The sequence below is a fragment of the Macadamia integrifolia genome, chromosome 12 (assembly GCF_013358625.1).
Source record: "Macadamia integrifolia cultivar HAES 741 chromosome 12, SCU_Mint_v3, whole genome shotgun sequence".
Classification (NCBI taxonomy): Eukaryota; Viridiplantae; Streptophyta; class Magnoliopsida; order Proteales; family Proteaceae; genus Macadamia; species Macadamia integrifolia.
This window is the reverse complement of record NC_056568.1, coordinates 7,027,115-7,047,205: the sequence shown is the minus strand read 5'-3', so window position 1 is coordinate 7,047,205 and position 20,091 is coordinate 7,027,115. Positions and strand designations below refer to the sequence as shown.

The 20,091-nt window shown below is 38.4% G+C and overlaps 3 protein-coding genes across 3 annotated transcripts; 2 read left to right on the top strand and 1 right to left on the bottom strand.

The window, feature by feature from the left end:
- The first annotated feature begins 400 nt into the window (after positions 1-400).
- Positions 401-9,302, top strand: LOC122057377 (probable DNA helicase MCM8). The gene is made up of 17 exons (XM_042619450.1): positions 401-661; positions 959-1,099; positions 1,189-1,291; positions 1,387-1,609; positions 1,695-1,858; positions 3,264-3,527; positions 3,971-4,066; positions 4,382-4,534; positions 5,491-5,561; positions 5,653-5,771; positions 6,658-6,787; positions 7,123-7,171; positions 7,252-7,414; positions 7,513-7,687; positions 8,441-8,611; positions 8,701-8,814; positions 9,087-9,302. Exons 1-17 carry the CDS (start codon positions 485-487, stop codon positions 9,135-9,137), a joined length of 2,364 nt encoding a protein of 787 aa, XP_042475384.1. The 5' UTR covers positions 401-484; the 3' UTR covers positions 9,138-9,302.
- Positions 9,303-10,831: 1,529 nt separating this feature from the next.
- Positions 10,832-13,576, bottom strand: LOC122058146 (pentatricopeptide repeat-containing protein At3g09650, chloroplastic). Its single transcript, XM_042620663.1, has one exon. The coding sequence runs from the start codon at positions 13,327-13,329 to the stop codon at positions 11,116-11,118; it is 2,214 nt and encodes a 737-aa protein (XP_042476597.1). The 5' UTR covers positions 13,330-13,576; the 3' UTR covers positions 10,832-11,115.
- A 2,932-nt stretch (positions 13,577-16,508) lies between these two features.
- On the top strand, positions 16,509-18,112 carry LOC122057141 (GDSL esterase/lipase At2g40250-like). Its single transcript, XM_042619142.1, has 3 exons — positions 16,509-17,311; positions 17,395-17,668; positions 17,772-18,112. Exons 1-3 carry the CDS (start codon positions 16,676-16,678, stop codon positions 17,966-17,968), a joined length of 1,107 nt encoding a protein of 368 aa, XP_042475076.1. The 5' UTR covers positions 16,509-16,675; the 3' UTR covers positions 17,969-18,112.
- The last annotated feature ends 1,979 nt before the right edge of the window (positions 18,113-20,091 follow it).

Here is a 20,091-nt window from a genome sequence, read left to right as displayed (position 1 = left end):
TACCCAAAATCAGGTTTGGGTTTATAAAACTACCCAAAATAGTGATTATTCATCTTCCACATATAATCATGTATTTTTTTATGACTAAAACTTTGAGTGGGTAGTTTTGTAAACCCAAACTCAATTTTAAGTATTTTTGTTAACTTAAACTTTAAGTGGGTAATTTTGTAAAAGAAAACCTAATTTTGGGTATTTTTGTTAACTGAAACTTTTGATGGGTAATTTTGTAAAGAGAAACCCAGAAGTGGATGATCATGTAATTTTTTCTTCTATTTTCATCGTTAATTTGATTAAAAAAAAATGCATCGATCACCGTCAAAATGGAATATTTCTTCTTTTCCGACCATTGACTAGCACCCACAATATCATTTCCATTCCCCTACCCCTACCAGTAACCAGATTCAAACTCTTCAGCTGGAGTCTCTCCCTGGTCTTCCCGCTAAATGTAGATTTCGCTATTTGCAGAAACGGCTCTGGTGTCGCAATGTACTGCGGAAAGGAAGGTGAGAAGATGCATTCCCACTCGATCGAAGTGAGACTCATCGCCAATCTATGGTCTACTTACTTTCCTGAATCCTCCTTGGACGACGACAAGCTCCAATTCGCCTTACAGCTTTCTCATTTCTTCTCCAACCCACCTGGAACAAGTCTACTGTCACAGGTACTCACAAAAATAATGATAATTTCCTTTTTCTCACCACCAATTCGTTCGTGCATAATCTTTTCATAGAACTTTCATTTCGTCTGAGAAGTTAGGGTTCTTGTGTTGCGCTTGAACCTGAATTGCAAATGTTTGTTTACACTACCATCACTGGTTCTCATTTGATTTTCATTAATCCACCAGATTTTTGTTTTCTTATTCTCGTAATCTATGGATTTTAGTTCTTTTATTGGAAAAATGTTGGCAAGAAGATCGATTACATTCTGCTAGGTGTTTATGGAATTGTTTGTGACTTAGGTTAAGGACAATGACGGTTTTTTCTTATTGCCAATTGATCTCCAACAACTTCGGAAAATATGTGAAGTTGAGAAGTTCTTTGCCGAGCTTGAGAAAGACCCTAAGAATGCCATATTATGCATGGCGATCGCAGTGCACAAGGTATATAGTTAAATCCATATTACTTTACATTACATTCAGATTCAATACTACATTTGCTTGGGATTAATAGTAGGTTTATTCTGTTGTAGGCTTTGTTGCCCAAGTTGGACAATTGTATCAAGATAAATATTCGGCTTCATAATTACCCTGAGTCAATGATTGCTTTGAAGAATCTAAAAGCTGCCTATATTGGTTATCTCAAAACTATTTACAGTTTTCAGTCTTTTTCATGGTTTAAGCTTTGTTTAGGAGAAAAAGGGGAATGATCCTTGTTAGTTATTTAACAGGAAAGCTTGTATCAGTCCGTGGTACAATTGTCAAAGTTAGCACTGTCAGGCCTTTAGTGGTAGAGATGGATTTTACATGTGCCAAGTGTGGTACTGAAATCATGCGGCTCTTTCCTGATGGAAAATTTTCACCACCATCAGTTTGTGCTTTCCATGGATGTAAGAGCAAAACTTTTAACCCGATAAGGTCTACAGCTAGGACCATAGATTTCCAGAAAATAAGGTAGACTGCATATTTCACCCTTCATCAATTCTACTTCCACTATCTATTTTTGGTATATTGCTGATGTTTTTATTTGCCTATTTAGACTTCAGGAGCTGCTGAAATCTGAGAATCATGAGGAAGGCCGAGTGCCACGAACTGTAGAGTGTGAGCTGACTGAGGATCTAGTTGATGCATGCATACCTGGCGATGTGGTGACTGTTACTGGAATTATAAAAGTTATTAACAATTACATGGATATTGGAGGGGGTATGACTGCAATTTCTCATTTACATGACAAAGTCAATTATTTCTCATATTTTCCTCCAAGTGTAATATCCATACAATTTTTGGTACATTAATAACTGGTGATGAAGTTTTCAATCTTTGGTTAAATAGCTTTTTTTGTGCATTCATGCCCGAGGAAGAAGTTTCTTAATTTCTTTTTTAGTGGTTTACCCAATTTTAATTACCTTACATATAGTTTGATATGCATTAAATCCATAGATGGACGCAGGTCTCTCATAAAATCTGTTGCTGGATTCTGTGTTTTCAAGTGAGTTTTTTTCTCTTGGATATGGAAAGTTGCTGTTTGATTATGTCCTGGTAAATCTGTGGCTGCAAATATTGGCACAGGCATCTGGGCAAGCTGATCGACATTCTGCATAAGTGGCATAGAAAGCTCATTCTGCATAAGTGACATAGAAGGCTCATTCTGCATAAGTGACATAGAAGGCTTATCTTGTGGTTTTTTGGGGTGTAAAATTTTCTTTGCCTCCTATCACTGTATCTGGACCTAACATCTTTTGTCCAAATCATTACTAGCCCTTTTTCCTGCCCTTTTCTATGTAATTTGAGAAACCATGCCATTAAGTTGATACAAAACCGAATTAACTACGAAATTCAAATGAAGTAATCAAGGTATTCTTAGTATAGCATCTTTTCTAACAGCGGTTTCCCCTTGGTTTTGTGAAGGTACACTTGAAAAAAATATATTTTTAATGCCCTGAGCACCATATTAACTTGAAATATATGTGTGAGAAATGTGACCAGATTTCAATTTTCCCCATATGGCAACAATTATTGAATCTCACCTTCTGTATTTTTTACTCTGCATTTTCTGGTACTTTATGCTATTTCTTGGGATACTAGAGATGGCTGTCATTCAACAGACATGTTTATGACCACATGTAGCATATATCATGTATTTATAAAAGTTAATATTTTTTGCTAGAAGGAAGAATACACATTTTTTTTTTTTTTCAGAGTAGGGATATAGGTCTTGTGGCTGCTTCTAATAGCTATAATTTCTGGACTTCTTCTGTAATACATGTTATCATTTTTGTTCTTCCATGGTTGAATATGGTTATTTATTGTTTCCTTTATGTTAGGAGTTGAGCCTATTTTATATTCACAATGATGACTCTTTCATGCTTTAGTTATTTAGCTTGCATACCTGTATTGTGACTTCTGATATTGTTAACTTCCACCTACTCATTTGTCTTTCCATTATTCTACTAGAATATGTTGGTGCCACTAATGGAATTCTCTCATGATGGATGTATCACATGTAAATTCTGTCTTTACAAATTCTTGTATTGTTATTTGGGATTTGTATGCTTTTTGTCAGTGGAACTAATCCTCACAGCTTTCTTTATATGAAATACAATGTCAGGGAAATCAAAAGGCAAGAATCAAGGTTTATACTATTTATATCTAGAGGCAGTTTCAATAAGGAACTCGAAGTCTCAGTCTATACCTGAGGATATGCAAGATGGTAGTGCTGATGTTAGAGCAACAGAGCTGTTGGATTTGTATTCATTTTCGCCAAGGGATCTGGAATTTATTGTTAAGTTCTCAGAGGAGCATGATTCAGATATCTTCCGTCAAATACTTCAATCTATTTGCCCTTCTATCTACGGCCATGAGCTTGTCAAAGGTAGACAAAATCTCTTACCTCAGTTATGGCTTTTTATCGGTTCTTTCTCATTGTATTTCTTTTATAAAATTTGCATATATTTTAGTTCTGTTGTTAATTATCTTTTTAGCAGTGAGAACATTAGAATTGGTGAATATTTTCTTTTTGGATTATTGCCCAAAATAATTGTCAAAATTGATACGTCTCAATTGTTTAACCACATTCTCACTGATGATTTAGACATTTGTGTGGTTCTATTTAAATTTTAGGTTTGCTCTCTTGTTTCATTAGATGAGGGTTTGGGTAAATTAGATTGTCTTAGTATGTTTTAAGAAAAAGAGTTCTCTCTCTCTCTCTCTCTCTCTCTCTCTGAATCTCCGTGACACTTTTATTGGCTTACCTTGTCTATGCCGGTGATCAGATTTGTATATTTATTCTAATTTTTTCATTCTTTTTGGCAACAGCGGGCATAACACTATCATTGTTTGGAGGTGTGAGAAAGCATTCAGCAGATCAGAACAAGGTCCCTGTCAGAGGAGACATTCATGTCCTTGTTGTTGGTATATATAAACCATGCTCCTGTCTTCTAACTAAGTCAAAACTTTTTTGGGTTGTTTTGCTTTCTATTTCTGTGTTTGGTAGTGTTTTCTTGTTTTTTAAATTAACAGCTTGTGCTGCTGTGACAAATGAAAGCATAAGAAAACACAAAAACTTTATGAATTTCTATCATAGTTGGCCTGAATCATGGGATTTAACATTAATATCTGTATTGTTGATTTAATCTATTTTAAGGTCAGAACTATTATGCAATTGCTTATAAACTAATGATTAAAAGAAGTGATGAATGTGCTCAATTTTAAATTTTATGTTGCCAGGTGACCCTGGGTTGGGTAAGAGCCAATTACTCCAAGCAGCAGCAGCTGTTTCTCCACGAGGCATATATGTATGTGGTAATGCAACAACAAATGCAGGTCTCACAGTCGCTGTTGTGAAGGATTCTATGACAACCGACTACGCTTTTGAGGCTGGTATACATGAAGAGAATCCATCTTCCTTTGTTTTCTTTCAATCTTTAATTATTCCAATTTTTTGGACGAACTTATGATGATCTAAACACCTTATGTCACCTCCTCTTTTGGTTTTCAACATTGTGGTTTATCTATAATTACTGAAAGTGTTATACTGACAAAAAAAGATGCAACCGTGTCCATGAAATGTTGAGGGCTGATCAAGATGAGGCTACAAAAGCAGGATTTTTTGTTGCCTCTAATATTATCTCCCATTAGTGTAGAGCCTAATTAAAAAGGAAAAATCTCTAAATGCGACCTAGCTATATGTATGTGCATGGAGAGAGAAACCTTTCAGCTTTGGACAACTGTATCCTCTTTTTTCTGTTTCTCTGGGCTCCCCTTTCTCATGCCATATAATCTCTTGTGATATCTGAATGGGGTTGTCTGTGGACATCCACCTACACAGAACCAAACTGTGGAAATTGCATGCCTCGTTCATTTTCACTCATCTCAATTTCCTTTTTCTTTTCTTTTCTTTCCCTCCCTTTCACCCTCTTTGCTGTGTCCAGAAAGTTTCCATGATGACCACTTAACCAGCAACACATTTGATCCTCCCCCTCTTTCTATTCTCTTCTTAAATGCTAAGCTAAAACCTAACCTTATCTGTAATCTATAAACTTGCTGAGTCAGATAATTTTCCATGCTTGATAAGAAATGGGTGAACATTCAATCTTCTTGTTGGCATATTTTTTGTCTGAAACACATTGTGCCACACTGATAAGAAAATTCTGTGGATTAATAAGTTGGCAATAAATGGAGGTCCACAAGCCACTTCATTATCTGGCTAGCAGCCTGGCACAAAATCACCTCATAAACAGCGTTCTAGTGACTGTCATCATTTACGATTACATGAACACTATGCTCATGGTTTATTCTTCATCAAATGATATCTAAAGTTGATCTGTTCCAAGCAGGTGCCATGGTTCTTGCAGACCGCGGATTATGCTGTATTGATGAGTTTGATAAAATGTCTGCAGAACATCAGGTTTGTGACTTTTGTTTCTATTGGCCAGCCCAATAAGTTGTTGATATGGGATTTAAGACTTGGGCTTTATCAAAATTTTTGTTCATCTTAGGCTCTATTAGAAGCCATGGAGCAACAATGTGTCTCTGTTGCAAAGGCTGGGCTAGTAGCAAGTTTATCAGCACGTACTTCTGTGCTAGCAGCAGCGAATCCTGTTGGTGGCCATTATAAGTAATGTTCTTTTTTCAATTCATTTCAGCCTCCAATGATCTTTTTTATGTTCTAAAATTTGTTTCTTCATGCACCATCATCTGGGTTACTTGAAGCTTCCTATCTTTCGTCTTGATATTTAAATGTTTGCTAGCTCCATTTTTTTTATAGGAATTATTTTACAGAATTTGAACTTCCATTTAAAAAAATTATTTTGTATTTCTTTGGCATTTTGTATCTTTTTGATTGTTTATGAGGAAGAAGCACATTTAAACATCGTTGAATTTGGATAAGAATTCAACAATATGACGGGGTTGGCGTCCTCAATAGGTGCTACTTGCATCTAGCCGACACTTCTGGGAAACAACATCCAGAAATTTAAAATGGAAGTCATTTTTCAGAACTCCGTATTGTGTTTCAAGAATACATTTTAATGTTTCTTAGGACCTAGACAATTTCCTTTTAATTTTAATCAATATCTGCAAAATATCTTTACTTGAAACAAACAGCTTAAGAGAATCTTTGCTACAATTTTGAACCATTAGCAACTCTTTTCTTGGTGAACTAATAATTATTACGGTGAGAATGGTCCTTTGTTTTCCTTTAATGTGACATCTTCGGAAGGAATTAATTTTTCTTTTCTATTGAGAGTTCGACTTTTGGGGGGCATTGCTTGGACCAATTGCGTAAAAATGCCAAAGGTTAGGACGGTCTCCAAACTAAACTCTCTCAAGAACCCCGCATAGGTGGGACCAGCACTGAGCAATAGCCTTTTTATTAAGAGTTCAATTTTAAGATACATGAATCTACCAGAATCTTTAAATAAGCCATTCTTTTTAACTTTTTTACCTTTTATTTATTACTACACCAAGTTTTCTAACAATTATGTTCTGATATCCTATTGCAGCCGTGCAAAAACTGTCAACGAGAATTTGAAAATGAGTGCTGCTCTCCTCTCACGATTTGATTTGGTCTTCATTTTACTTGATAAGCCTGATGAGCTGCTGGATAAGCAAGTCTCTGATCACATCATATCAGTAAGTTATTGCCTCAAACTATCTCCGTGTGGGTGCATGGTGATATGTGGGTGTTGTATCATGCATCCCTACTTGAATAAGCATTCCTCTTCACTTTCATTATGAAATATCCATAGATTCTTAAACATTTACACAAGAATGATTTGGTCGGGACAGCTGCATTTTGGACCTATGTCCTGATATTGCATGCTCACGGAGGCTTAGAACTTAGATATACCGGTGAATCCCACTTATGGATTTCCTGCTGTGTAAGTTGAGGAATGGTAAATGGCTATGTACTGAAAGTGTTGTTCCTCATTAATGAAATGGTGGAATTCATGGTATGTCTTGTGCAGCTTCATGCAGGATATGGTGAGCATTCTTTAGCCAAAAGGCAACGAAGAGGTAATGCTGTTAATTATTTGTGCATCAAATCACTTAAATAAAATCCCTCTTTAATAAAATATGCATTTTATTTTGAAAAGACGCGGCTCTGCACAATGATAAAGACACAGATTTGAGTGTAAAAGGTGGTTCTTTAGCTTCAAGGTTGAGACTTGACCCAAAGAAAGACACAGATTTTGTCCCTTTACCTGGTCCACTTCTTCGCAAATATATTGCTTATGCAAGAACTTTTGTCTTCCCCAGGTGATCTGAACAGATGCATGTCTTTTAAAACTATTCATGTTGGCTCCCTATCTAATAGACTCACCCAGCATAACTTTTTTGAACTTTGGTTGCAACAGGATGTCAAGATCTGCAGCAGAAATTCTACAGAAGTTTTACTTACGATTGAGAGACCGAAATACTTCAGCTGATGGTACTCCAATAACAGCTAGGCAACTGGAAAGTCTAGTGAGACTGGCAGAAGCTCGAGCAAGGTTGGATCTAAGGGAAGAAATAACAGCACAAGATGCTTTGGTGGGTTCATATAACAGAGCCAGCTTGTTAATGGTGTTCACCTGAATTTAAAATTTTTATGATGCTTTTAAAACTGGACTCTGTTATCAGCATATTCTGGCATGGCAGCTGTCTAACAGCCAAACCATCTGGGTGGAAAGGTCCAGAGTCTACACCCTGACCCCCACGCACATACACACAAGATCAACAGCCATTTCCTTCTGTATGACCACGAGCCTAGAAGTCTGTGAAAACACTGTTCTTTCCCATCAACTACCGAGTACAGAGTACTGCTGAGGTCAGGTTATGTGAATAACCCAGAATTTGATTCTTGAAACCAGGATGGCTGTAAATAAAGGAAATCCAAGCCATAGCTGCTGAAAGGATAAACCATATACTTCAAGGAACCCCGCCTCGAGACTTTCAACTTCTCTTCAAAGAATGTAATTAAAGAATAAGTTGATCAAATAATTGCTTTGCAGTTCATTCATATCTACAGCTTGGTTGGATGTGATACTGCTAAAAAATTGCAGCGGTCGATAAATGAGTACAGCCTCATCCTTGACTGGATAACTCAAGATTTACAACTTCTCTTTAGAAATTTGCTTTGCGTTCAAATATCAAGGGTTGCAGTAATAGCACACATTCCAATTGAGCCCTGAGCTCAATCATTATTGTTTCTCTTTTTTGCACGTTCTTCGAATAGTAGACAATGCAATACACTTGTTCCTTACCTTTCCAGATACACCAATGCACCATCATCTGGTTTTGCAGGATGTGGTTGAAATAATGAAAGAATCATTATATGATAAATACGTAGATGAGCATGGTTTTGTGGACTTTGGTCGGAGTGGTGGGATGAGCCAATCGAAAGAGGCCAAAAGATTTCTAAGTGCCCTCCATAAACAATCAGAGTTGCTGCAGAAAGATCTGTTTTTCGTATCTGTAAGCTGAATTCCTTCTCTGTTTGCCTTAGCAGTTGCTGCTTACCTCCCTCTTAAAATCAAATAATGACATCTCACTGCTTTTTTCAGGAAATGTACAGTTTGGCAGATAGGATTGGCCTGAAAGTTCCAGATATTGATACATTTTTGGATAACTTGAACAGTGTTGGTTATCTACTTAAGAAGGGACCTAAGAAATATCAGGTACTTGTATGATGTGGACACCTCAGAATATCTATACCCAACTCCTCCAAGTGCTAGAACCAGGGGGAAAATCCTTTCCCACTGCTGAACCCAGTGAACTGGCAGGCTTGGTCCATAATCCAGAAAACTGCCCCTAATGTATTATCATAGAATCAACTTAAACACTTCATATTGATCATAAAGTTGAGTTCTTTAGTTCTTACAGCATATATTGCTTGGTTTCACAGCAGAACCACACTAACAATTGATGATCTCAAGTTTCTCCCATGCAGGTGTTGTCATCATCTTATTCTCGCAGTCAACAATCGTGGTCTAGGGGCTAAAGTTGTTCAGCTTAAAGACAAGGTTGAATTATATTTCTTTATTCTTCTGTAAATATTTTTTGGTTTACAGTACCTTATACGTGTATCCCATCACTTTTCTGATGCTAAAATTGGATCTATCACTCTATTCACAGTTTGATGATATTGAATTTGTGTGTATGGACATGTGTTTGTGTGTTGTAAATATTTCATTTGATTACCTGATAAATCCAAGGTTTTTTTTTTAGCTCGGAATCAGTATGAAACTGGACTCCATTGATTCCAATTTGATATGAATCGGAATCAGCCAGGAGTCAGACAAAACCTTAGAAAATGGAATCATAGTATGTCAATTCCAATTAGAACCGGCTGATTCCACAGATTCTGATCCGATTTTTTAAACCATGGGTAAATCAGATGTCTGCATTGGACAAAACTGCTGGTTCACATTTCTTGGCAAGCTTTTTTTGTAATTCTGAAATGAAACCAACTTTATTCAGTAAAATATAAAAATTAAAGGTGTAATGGGAAACATATGACTGGGTATGGGAATGGCAAATCCTAATCTGTGATCTTAAACTGCTTTATGTTAACTAAGAAATCAATGCAGTCATTTTATAAATAACTACATTCACTTATAAAAAAAATAAGTATTTCTCAACTCAGCCTTGTCCCCGACTAAATGGGGTCGGCTAATATAAAAAAAAGCATATATATTCAATTAATCTTATTAAAGAGAAAACATGCCATGGGCCCAATAATTTATCGCACTTAATTGATTTCTTATTAGGAAAATATTCATTTCTGTTGTACTTATTTTATTGTGTGTCCTAGATTTTGATTTCGACTTTGATTTTAGTTTGAAACAAAATTGGTATGTTACAATTTCAAATTTCAATTGAGTGTATAAATAGTTCTTATTTTCCAATAATCACCCATAATGCTCTATGCCTTTTACTTCACTATAAGAGAATGGGACAAAATAAATAGCTCTTTAACAGTTTTCTAAATGCAAGTAAAAGGAAAAGAAGTGCAATCTATATACTGCTGTGAAAACAAGTGTTATTAATTGTCTTGATCATATCATATTATCACAGCGTCAATTGCTTGGTTCCATGGTAAAAAAACTTGGGGGCTTCAAGTCTGAAAATGGCCATGCAAAAAATACCAACAGGTTAGGGCATCTCCAATTCACCGATCTTTGGGCCCTGGGATTTTCGGTTGTCGTGCTTTGTATCATGTTGTTAAAACACACACACACACGTCTGTGTAGAACAAGGAGAGAAGAAGTGTGAAAAGACATGCATAAATTAGGCCTTGTATCATGTATGGCTTTGAATAGAGCAGATTGGAGAGCAATGACCCATGTAGTCAACCCCATTTAGTTGGGATAAGCCTGAGTTATCGTTGTTGTTGTATACTTGTATGTATAGAACAAGATAGAAAATGCTATCGACATGTTTGTCCACACACTGGATAAAGCCAAGCACTAGCATTTGGCTTGATGTGTCTGGATAGAAGTATGATCTTATAAGTAGATTTTCATTCTGTACAAATTTGCAAAGAGCAGACATTCCAATTTTGTCCATATACTGTTTCCTTTTTTTTTCTTTTTGGGGCGGGGGGGTGTGGGGTGGTGTTTCATTATCTTAGAGGATCTGTAAGAAGAGATTTTGTTGTTAATGTATGTTTATTAGGCCAAGAATAAGGAAAGCTACACAAGAATACAATTATATCACAGATGAAATAGGTTTTCAGTTTCTCTGAGATATTCTATCAAGCACCAAAAAATCATATATTTTCTTTCCTGCTAAAGCAGCTAAGTTCCACCCTACAATTATGTGCATGTCATAAGTTTAGTATCCAATTGTACAGTAGACTTGACTGCAGATAAAGATGTATTAAGACTTACATTTGGATTTTTCATCCTTCATGAAGGCACCTGTCGTCTTGCAACCGAAGTTACCCCTGGTATACGGTATGTTACAGTCTCTGGTGGTTAAGCAGAGTCGCCATAAGTGTCATCACCATCAACTGGTTCAAGCCGCCACTCACTCCCGTAATATTCGTTTGGAAGTCCCAACCAAAACTTGAAAGCTTCTGCTGCCCTTTTCCTGTCACGCCTCCTGTCCTGCCTTGCCTGTGAGGCATGCTTACTAGTGAACATCCTCGAATGCATTTCCACATAAATCTTTGTGTATTTCGTCTTGTTGGGTGATATCCCATTCTCCTCCATGCAAGCTACAATCTCCAAAGCCTTCTTGAAGAAAGCAGCTCTCACACAGATGTCAGCTAGAGTATCAAGAAGCCCTTCATCAGGCTTCAATGATGGAGAATTTGAAGAAATCCCTCCTTCCTTCTTACTGCACCTGTCTTTTATCTCATTCCACAGCAAAAGAGCCTCTCCTGGTTTTCGAGCTAATGCAATCCCATTTGCAAGGCTGCCATAAGTACCCACATCAGGATAAAATCCATTCTCTCTCATCCTTTGGATGATATTCTTGGCTTCTTCAATCAAACCCAGTCTACAGTACCCTTCGACCAACATATTCCATGCTACCGAATCGACCTTCACTCTTTGGTCTTTGAGCATTTCATCGAACACCTTGTTTGCTAGCTTTGGTTGACCTGATAAGGCAAAGGCTTTCATCAGTGTGGTGTAACTGATCTTAGAAGGAGCAATACCACGGGTACGCATCTCGTTGAAGTAAGCAAGGGCTCCAGCACTATCATCTACGAGTATGCATCCATCAATTAAGATGTTGTAGGAGACAACATCAGGCTCAATACCAGTATCATCCGCCATATCTCGAAGCAGTTCCTTAGCCTTCTCTATCTGGAGCTGTTGGCAGTACCCCTTGAGGAGGATGTTGTACGTTATGAGGTTTGCATATACACCAATTCGTGCCATCTCTGCAAGTACTTGCCTTGCCCTTTCCATTGAGCCCACTTTCACGAGCGCAGACACAACGGTAGTGTACGTGACGTGGTCTGGATGGCTTGCAGAATCGCTCTGACGCCGCATTGCCTCGAGCATTCTCACCACATCGCTAACACGGCCATCTTTCATGTAGCCCTTCATCAGAGTTGTGTAAATTCTAGAGTCCGGCGAGTAAGTTTTGGGTAACACCGGTGGTTCATGTGTAATATCTTGTGTCACTGATATAGGAAGCAATTTCACGAACACCTCGTCAGCACCAGTCTGGGTCGATTGATCCTCGTAAGAGCTCCTGAGGATTCTGCAGATATCCCTCCGTCCTTCTCTCATTGCTTGAACCATCTTCTCTGCAGCATCCAAATCATTGAAGCCAACATAGGCAGCCACAAGAGAATGAAAAGTAGAAATGCAGGGTTGAATTCCTTGATCCAGAATCCGCTCCAAGACAAGCACGAGCAAGTCTTTGCGATTAGCTCTGGCGCATAGCTTGATCATTACATTGTAGGTAATTACATCGGGCTTGACACCGAACTCGGGCATTTCCTCGAATAGCTGCACATATTTCACAATGTCGCCGATATTAGCGCAGGCGTTGAGCACAGCATTGAAAGCAGCGGTGTCGGGCTTTGCATTGGCTGCCAAAGAAGGGTCTGCAAGGCGACGGACCCGCCGGGTTACGGAATTGAATAAACGTAGGGCTTCAGTAGGTCCGTCGTCGCCAGAGGCAGCGAGGCGACTAACAACGGCGCTCCATGCCTTGACATGGGGGAGGTAACCGGAGCGAAGCATGGATTTGATGATGGAGGTGGCATAGAGGGTATGACCTGCTTTGGCAGCGGCCACGGCGAGGAGGCCCAGGGAATTGGAATCGAGGCGGTGGAGCTGGCACTCGTCGCGGAGGCGCTGGATGATGGACTGGGCACGGGTGAGGGCTTGTCTTGTGTTTTGATAGGATAATTGGCAGACGAGTCGACTCAGACATGTCGGGCTGGGGAGAAGAGTGGACTGGGAGTATCTAAGCCACGCTTCGTCTGTCTTTCTTTGACGGAGAAGAAATAGGAGGGCTTTGTCTTCTTCGTCGGCGTAATCTTCGGCGGATGGGTCGGTGGTGGTGGCGACAGAGAGCTTGGGCTCAGTATGTTGGGTGGCGTGGACTGGTGGGAATGGGTGTGAAGGTTTATAGGTGGGGAAGTGAAAGGGCTTTGGTGGAAGGCTTGACGGAGTAGCAGTCCAATGAAATGGAACTGAGAGTGAGAATGCAATTGCAGTTATCATGGTTGCTCCATTTACAGTGACGGACTCTGTCCAAGCTCTCTATAGAGAGAGAGAGAGAGAGAGAGGTGGAGATATTTACATGGATTTTTATGGGTGGACAGCGGTTGAACCACGTCGAATAGATCTTGTCCTCTTCTCTTTTGTACCCCTTACCGTTCTTACCCGTTTTGGTTTTCAAGGAAAATAATATATTTTTTTGGTGAACAACGGAAAATAATATCAAGGAAAAAGGCTCCTACATGGCAACATGCTAACGATAGACAAATTTAATATCTCAATTTTTTAAATAAGAGAGTTTTTGTCCAAGGGCGTAGGAGCTTTCTCTTTATTTAACATGCCTGAAAAGGGGCTGTCATATTTATTGGAAACCAAGGACTAAGCTCCTATGCATTTAAGAGTATCTCAAACAGATACTGCACTGTAAGGTTTTAAAACTCGGTATCGGTGTGTGATATCGGTATCAATCACAGTTAAAACCGATATGATACAGATCGATATTGGTAAGGATCGGTTAAAGATGATCAGTCAATTTTTTTTTTTTTTTAATCTTTAAAAACACCTAAACCCCTTTGTGTCCCAGAAACACCAGTTCTCATTGACCCACTTTCTGGCCAGGAGGAGCACCACGGCGGACTCTGCTCGCATGCCCAATGTGTTGGTGGTTTCCTCCTCCATGAGGATGCTCCACTGGATTCATGGCAACACCACAAACCTTTGGCCAACAGTTCCTCTTCACCCTAAATTTGTGGTACGCATTACCTGCCTTGAGCATGGGTTTCTCAGTCCCACCCCAACCAGCAACTTGCCCAATCATAGCTCTGCACCCACTCGGTACAATCTTCTTCGCACCGGAGGGAAGCTTGACTTTCGCGAGTGGGGCGCCTCGGCCTGGGTCGTGGATGATGTCGGAGGGCTACTTATTGTTATTAAAAGTTGGATGCCCTGTCGAATTGAACAATCCCAAAAGGTCAAATTCCAGATACAATCTTACCATTCTTCTCTCGCCACTCTCTGTCTCAACACAAAACCCCATTTCCTAAATTTCTTCAAGGAAATAGAACCAGAAGAAGAGGCTAAGGTACTGAAAGCTTCAAGCTTTCAAAACTCAGTCACCCTCAAGGCCAGAGGAGATTCACACAAACCTTCCATTATTGAACACCCCATATCTCCCCGAGAAAATCGGATCCAAAACACAAAACCAAATTCTATAACTTACTTGGCTCACAGAACGATAAAATCGAGAAATTCCACAGATCAAATGAAGCAATAATCTGATTCGTCGGGTACTTACTCAAATTTCGATCGGAATCCGGTAATAATTCTGGTTAATTGTAGTGATAATTCCAAATCTCGGCACCGGCTTAGCGAAGTACGAGCAGAGTATTTCTCTGAAATCAAAGATGACGGAAGGTGACTTTCGCGAGTGGGGCGCCTCGGCCTGGGTCGTGGATGATGTCGGTCACGAGACTCACGGCCCCTTCAGATGCCCATATCGTTGAAATTTTTTTTTCGGATCGCGTCGGATCGGCCGATCCGGATCCGTATGCCGATATCCATCTCAGGATCGGTCAGGTATCGGGATCGATCTCAGCCGATACTGATCTGATACGGCCGGCTGATCCGATACCGATACTTGATTCCATGCTCCACCGAGCACTATAAACCACTGGGACAAGGCCCAGGTGTGCTATACCTACAACCCATCTACACTTAAAGGTATTTCGATCTATATAATCTCTTGTAACCCCATTTTTTAAATGGCAAACTCATAACACATGAGCATGGGTTTCGGGGTCTATTTGTTCATAAAATATGATTCACGTTTACTGCTAGCAATTGTGAAAACTTTAAGTGGGCACATAAGAAAATTCCTATCAATGTCTTAAATAAAAGAAGGAAAAAGAAATTCCTAAATGATAGTAGCATGATTCCTATGCCCAGAAACAAAGGGTAGTAAAATGGCTGTCCCACCGTTCATGAAAGGTAGAAATCCTACCTCGTTGATGCTTTTGCAAATGTTTCCATTAGCTGCTACATTGGCGTAAGTGCTATGGTGTCTTTTGGGGAACCCCTTCCCCCTTCCCCCACCCACAAAATGTTGATCGCATAGATTCTTGAGTCATGCGGCCAATTAGTGGGAAAGATATATATATTTTTTTGGTAAAAAGAAAACTTATTTATTATAGCATTATTTTTTCCCAAGGTTTTGATACCATTTTTTCTTTTACTATTTTACCCTCAATATGCCTTGTAAACTGATCCACTATCAGCAACTGCTATACCGATTCCTAACTCCATGGTCCTCATGCCATTTAATATATGAAACGGCGCAGGGTGAACTCACTGTCGTGATGCTCTTAGTTAAAAGAAATAATAATAATAAAAAGAAGAAAACACACTCTTCGATCTCCTTATCCTTTTTTAATTACTTGTTGGCATAGGATTATCCAGTTTCTACGAAAAAAAAAGTATAGAATAATCCAGTTGGGTTTTGGGCCTTAATGAAGTTTAATGGGCCGCTTTCTCATTGGCTTGAAGTTTGGGTCATAAACCGTGAAGGGCCATTTGGTTCATATAGACTCAACTTAATATAAAAGATTCTGAGCTGAACTAATTAGGCTAGACCCAGTTGTTTCATCCCGTTAACCCGACCTGAAAATTTGTATACCCAAGAACCATTCTTGTACGGATCTACACTTGGAATCTATTCAATGTAAAAATCTGTTCTAAGAAGAGAAAGACTTAGTGGATTCCATGTATGGATCAGGAAGGCCTGTTCCAAACTATATATTAATTCAAGTTTCCGGATTGCTTTTAATTAGACTAATATTAGCATAGTCAATGTCAACCATTAAATAGAAGCTTATAACCTAAAGTTTTTTTTTTACTAGTCCCATGTGTCCATACTGACCTCATAATCTTTTTTTTTTTTCTTCTTCTGTTAACGAGTATCTAGGTCTTTGGCTTGACTAATCCCACATGCCCATACTGACCCCATAACGGTATTAATTTTTTACTGCTAACAACGGGTATCTAGGTCTTCAGCTTAACTAGTCCCGTAGGCCCGTATTGACCTCATAACCGCATGGACCAAGTCATAATGGTAACCTAAAATCTTATGATTCCTAACTATATAATACTACTACGAAATACTAATCACCATGAAACTGGGAAGACAAGTAATTGTGCTTATCCGGTCTCTTTCCAGGCTCCCTGCGCCCATTGCAACTAGAGTCTAGAACTAGAGTTAGCAATTAGTATTAACTCTTACTTTCACTCAACAACGTTTACCAGTATTTAACCAGAGAGATCAGAGAGTAGTATCAGTGGTGGTGAAGGTGGTGCCATGGAGAAGGGACGTAGTAGTACTCTTTCTACCCCACTCTTCTTCTTCCTCTTCTTCACTCTTTTTCTCTCCTATTCCTCTCTTGTGGCTTCTCAAAATCATCATAATATTACTGCTGTCTTTTCTTTTGGTGATTCAACATTAGACCCAGGCAACAATGACAGATTGGCCACTGTAATGAGAAGTGATCACCCACCATACGGCCGTGACTTCGCCCGCGGCGTCGCTACCGGACGTTTCAGTAATGGAAAGCTTGTTACAGACATGATTGTTACCAATCTAGGTATTAAGGATTCTGTGCCAGCCTACCGTGATCCCACCATCACCAACCATGACTTGCTCACTGGTGTTAGCTTTGCCTCTGCTGGTTCTGGTTTGGACGATTTGACTGCCAATGTAGGAAATGTTATCCACATGTCAACTCAGTTAACCGATTTCCAACAATGCTTGAATCGGATCCAGTCTACAGTAGGGAATGCTACTTCAACTGAGATAATCCAGAAGGCCATATTCTCAGTTGGTGCTGCAACTAATGATATGTTGTTTAACTACTATGATTTACCCACAAGGAAGGCTCAGTATTCGCTGCCGGGTTACCATAATTTCCTTCTCCGTAACCTTGAGAATTTTGTTACGGTGATAAATTATTACTTATTCTTCGTTTTAATATACTTGAGAAGCTATCTCCACCTAATATCTTAATGTTGTAATTATTACAGAGTCTTTATAAAATGGGAGCGAGAAAGATTTCGATAACGGGTCTTCCGCCGATTGGTTGTTTGCCAATTCAGTCAACTGTGGGTTCCATCACACCAGGTCCCAACATGTTTCAACATAAGTGTGTAGAAGAACAGAACAGTGACTCCGTAGGCTATAATGCCAATCTTCAAGGTTTAATCACAAGGTTGGAGGCTTCACTCCCTGGTGCCAAAATTGCTTATGCAGACATCTACAGTCCTTTGATGGACATGATTGTCAACCCTAAGAAATATGGTAATTGATCTTATTTGATTAGTAGTTTTAATGTGTTTGTTTGAGATGTTGTTTCTGATTTGAGGGTCTCTAATGATAAATTGGAATTGGTTTTATGTATTAGGTTTTGAGCAAACCCTAAGAGGGTGTTGTGGGACAGGATACATAGAGATGGCTGGTCTGTGCAACAGTATGTCAATACCAATCTGTGAAGACTCTTCCAAGTTTATTTTCTTTGATGCAATCCACCCAACAGAAGCTGCTTACCAGAATCTTGCCAATTCCATTCAGAAAAGTGTGCTTCCTTATCTAGTTAATTAGGTTAAAATTCTAGGCTAGTTTTCTTTCTTAGGCTGCTTTAGACATAATTTCATTAGAAGAGTTGTGGTTTTGAATGATTTGGAGTTTGATTAGAACATTATATTGTAATTTTTAGTTTCAGCATAGTTAATAAATATAATTGCTTTAAAAAAATTAAAGCATCTCTCTCTCTCTCTCTCTCTCTCTCTCTCTCTCTCATATAAATCTAATTTTAATTATTGTGAATATACATGTGTTTTGGACTAAAATATTCTCTTGGGATTGGTTGGATTGATCCTTAATGGGGTCCACCAGGATTGGGAAATTCCAATATAAGTTTTTTGTTGGATTTTGAGTGGAAAAACACTCACTGTTATGGGGAAGCAAATCCCATAACCACAAATCATAATTACCTTGTAGAGGCAGATCCAATATATGTAGGTGCTAGCCTAGGGTAATGTTGTTCTTTTTGACTTTGTGTTCTAGATGTTTGTTCTTTTTATTTGTGTTCTAGATGGTTAATTGACTATTTTCAAATAAACTTTTTGTATTTTTTCTTAATTCTCTTTTAATATACATGACTTTTTAGAAAAGTATACATTGTAGAAACACAACAGAAGATAATGAAAAAAAGAGAACAAATAATACACATAGGTTTATGAGGTTTAACAATATTGCCTACATCCTCGTGGATTAAATTGCGACATGCACCAACATATGTGCCTTACATAAACATGAATGATAAAATAACCTCATCACATCACACATGTCAATTAGTCAGTTCGGTCTGGTTTTGGTACGATTGATTTGATTTGTTAATATATCAGCCCAAAATCAAACCATTAGGAAGCTTTGGGTTTTGTTTTAGCTTGATTTGGTTTTTATCGGTCTTTTGTTATCAGTTTGAATGGTACTGGTTATTATTGAATTTGATCGGTTCGGTTGATCTCAGGTTTACGTGTATAGATAACTAAATCAAAGAGATAAATCTTGATTTTTGGTTTCTTATTGAGTTACTATCATCCCATCTTGGTTTTTTTTATTGATTTCGATCAATGTATTCGGTTGGTTTGATTTGATTTCTTTTTATACTGGTTCCATAAAAACCTAACCCAACACCAAAATAGTAAAAATCAGACTCGATTTGATCTTTGGCCGAATCCAATTAGTTCAACCTTAACTTTGACACCCTTAGATTTATAGATCAAAGGCAAAGGCTTTAAAGCCCAAGCCCCCATCAGTCTTCTAAAAGTTGGGAACCCAAGCCTCACTTTGTGTTGGTGCAACAATTGGACGTGGGTTGACAATGCGTGAAGGGTTCACTCACCATCCTAGGATCCTAAAACATTCTTCTATTTATTAGTAGTCTATCCCCCGAGATGGAAGGAATCCCCTCATACTTAAGGAAAACTCAGTCCTACATTAATCATTAGGTTCTCACTCTTATAAAATTTGAGGGCCGACTAAGTTGTCACGTGGCAAATAAAATCCCTGTAAGGGTCGGTCGTAGATTAATTTTTAGAATGGCGGTAGTCTAAATGTGACCCTTTGATTGATTAATAATTCTAAACAACCTCTTTCATCGAAATTAGCATATCCAAACTCTTTCTCTTATTACTTTATAGATGAAGTCTAGCCTTCTTTGATGCCATTTCAGACTTGTGTAATTCAGGCCTTTCTCCTTCTAATGAATATAATTTGCTCTCAATTCATCTTTCTAAGTTATCTTAGCTCTTTTCCTCATTCTCTAGAATCCGTCTTAATTTCAAGGACCCTCAAAATCATTATTGATTATCTATTTGGACAAGATAATTCGAATTCGGATCTAGATACCCTTTGACCAAATACAGATACCCCTAAATGAATAAGGATACGAGTCAAATTCACAATGCACCTACGAAGAAAACAAATTTATATTAACTTCTAACATATAGAAGTTTACTGTCAAGTTGTAGAGCTTTAGAAGTCCATTGAGGAGTCAATATCCTATACACCCCTCAAGGTTTCAAATAATTTGCAAATTTACTCTTTGCCCCTTATTATTACATACTTTTTTTTCTTCAGTGAGTGCAAATATTGTTATTTCACATGTGTATTCAACCTATATGCATGATAATGACACTTTTTCATATGAAATAATGATA

Excerpts from the sequence above, each read along its gene's own strand:
- LOC122057377 (XM_042619450.1), top strand. The coding sequence starts at position 485 with ATGTACTGCGGAAAGGAAGGTGAGAAGATGCATTCCCACTCGATCGAA. Across the intron at positions 8,612-8,700 it reads AAGATCTGTTTTTCGTATCT|GAAATGTACAGTTTGGCAGA; the intron begins GTAAGCTGAATT and ends TGCTTTTTTCAG. Across the intron at positions 8,815-9,086 it reads AGGGACCTAAGAAATATCAG|GTGTTGTCATCATCTTATTC; the intron begins GTACTTGTATGA and ends TCTCCCATGCAG.
- LOC122057141 (XM_042619142.1), top strand. The coding sequence starts at position 16,676 with ATGGAGAAGGGACGTAGTAGTACTCTTTCTACCCCACTCTTCTTCTTC. Across the intron at positions 17,312-17,394 it reads ACCTTGAGAATTTTGTTACG|AGTCTTTATAAAATGGGAGC; the intron begins GTGATAAATTAT and ends TAATTATTACAG. Across the intron at positions 17,669-17,771 it reads TGTCAACCCTAAGAAATATG|GTTTTGAGCAAACCCTAAGA; the intron begins GTAATTGATCTT and ends TTTATGTATTAG.
- LOC122058146 (XM_042620663.1), bottom strand. The coding sequence starts at position 13,329 with ATGATAACTGCAATTGCATTCTCACTCTCAGTTCCATTTCATTGGACT.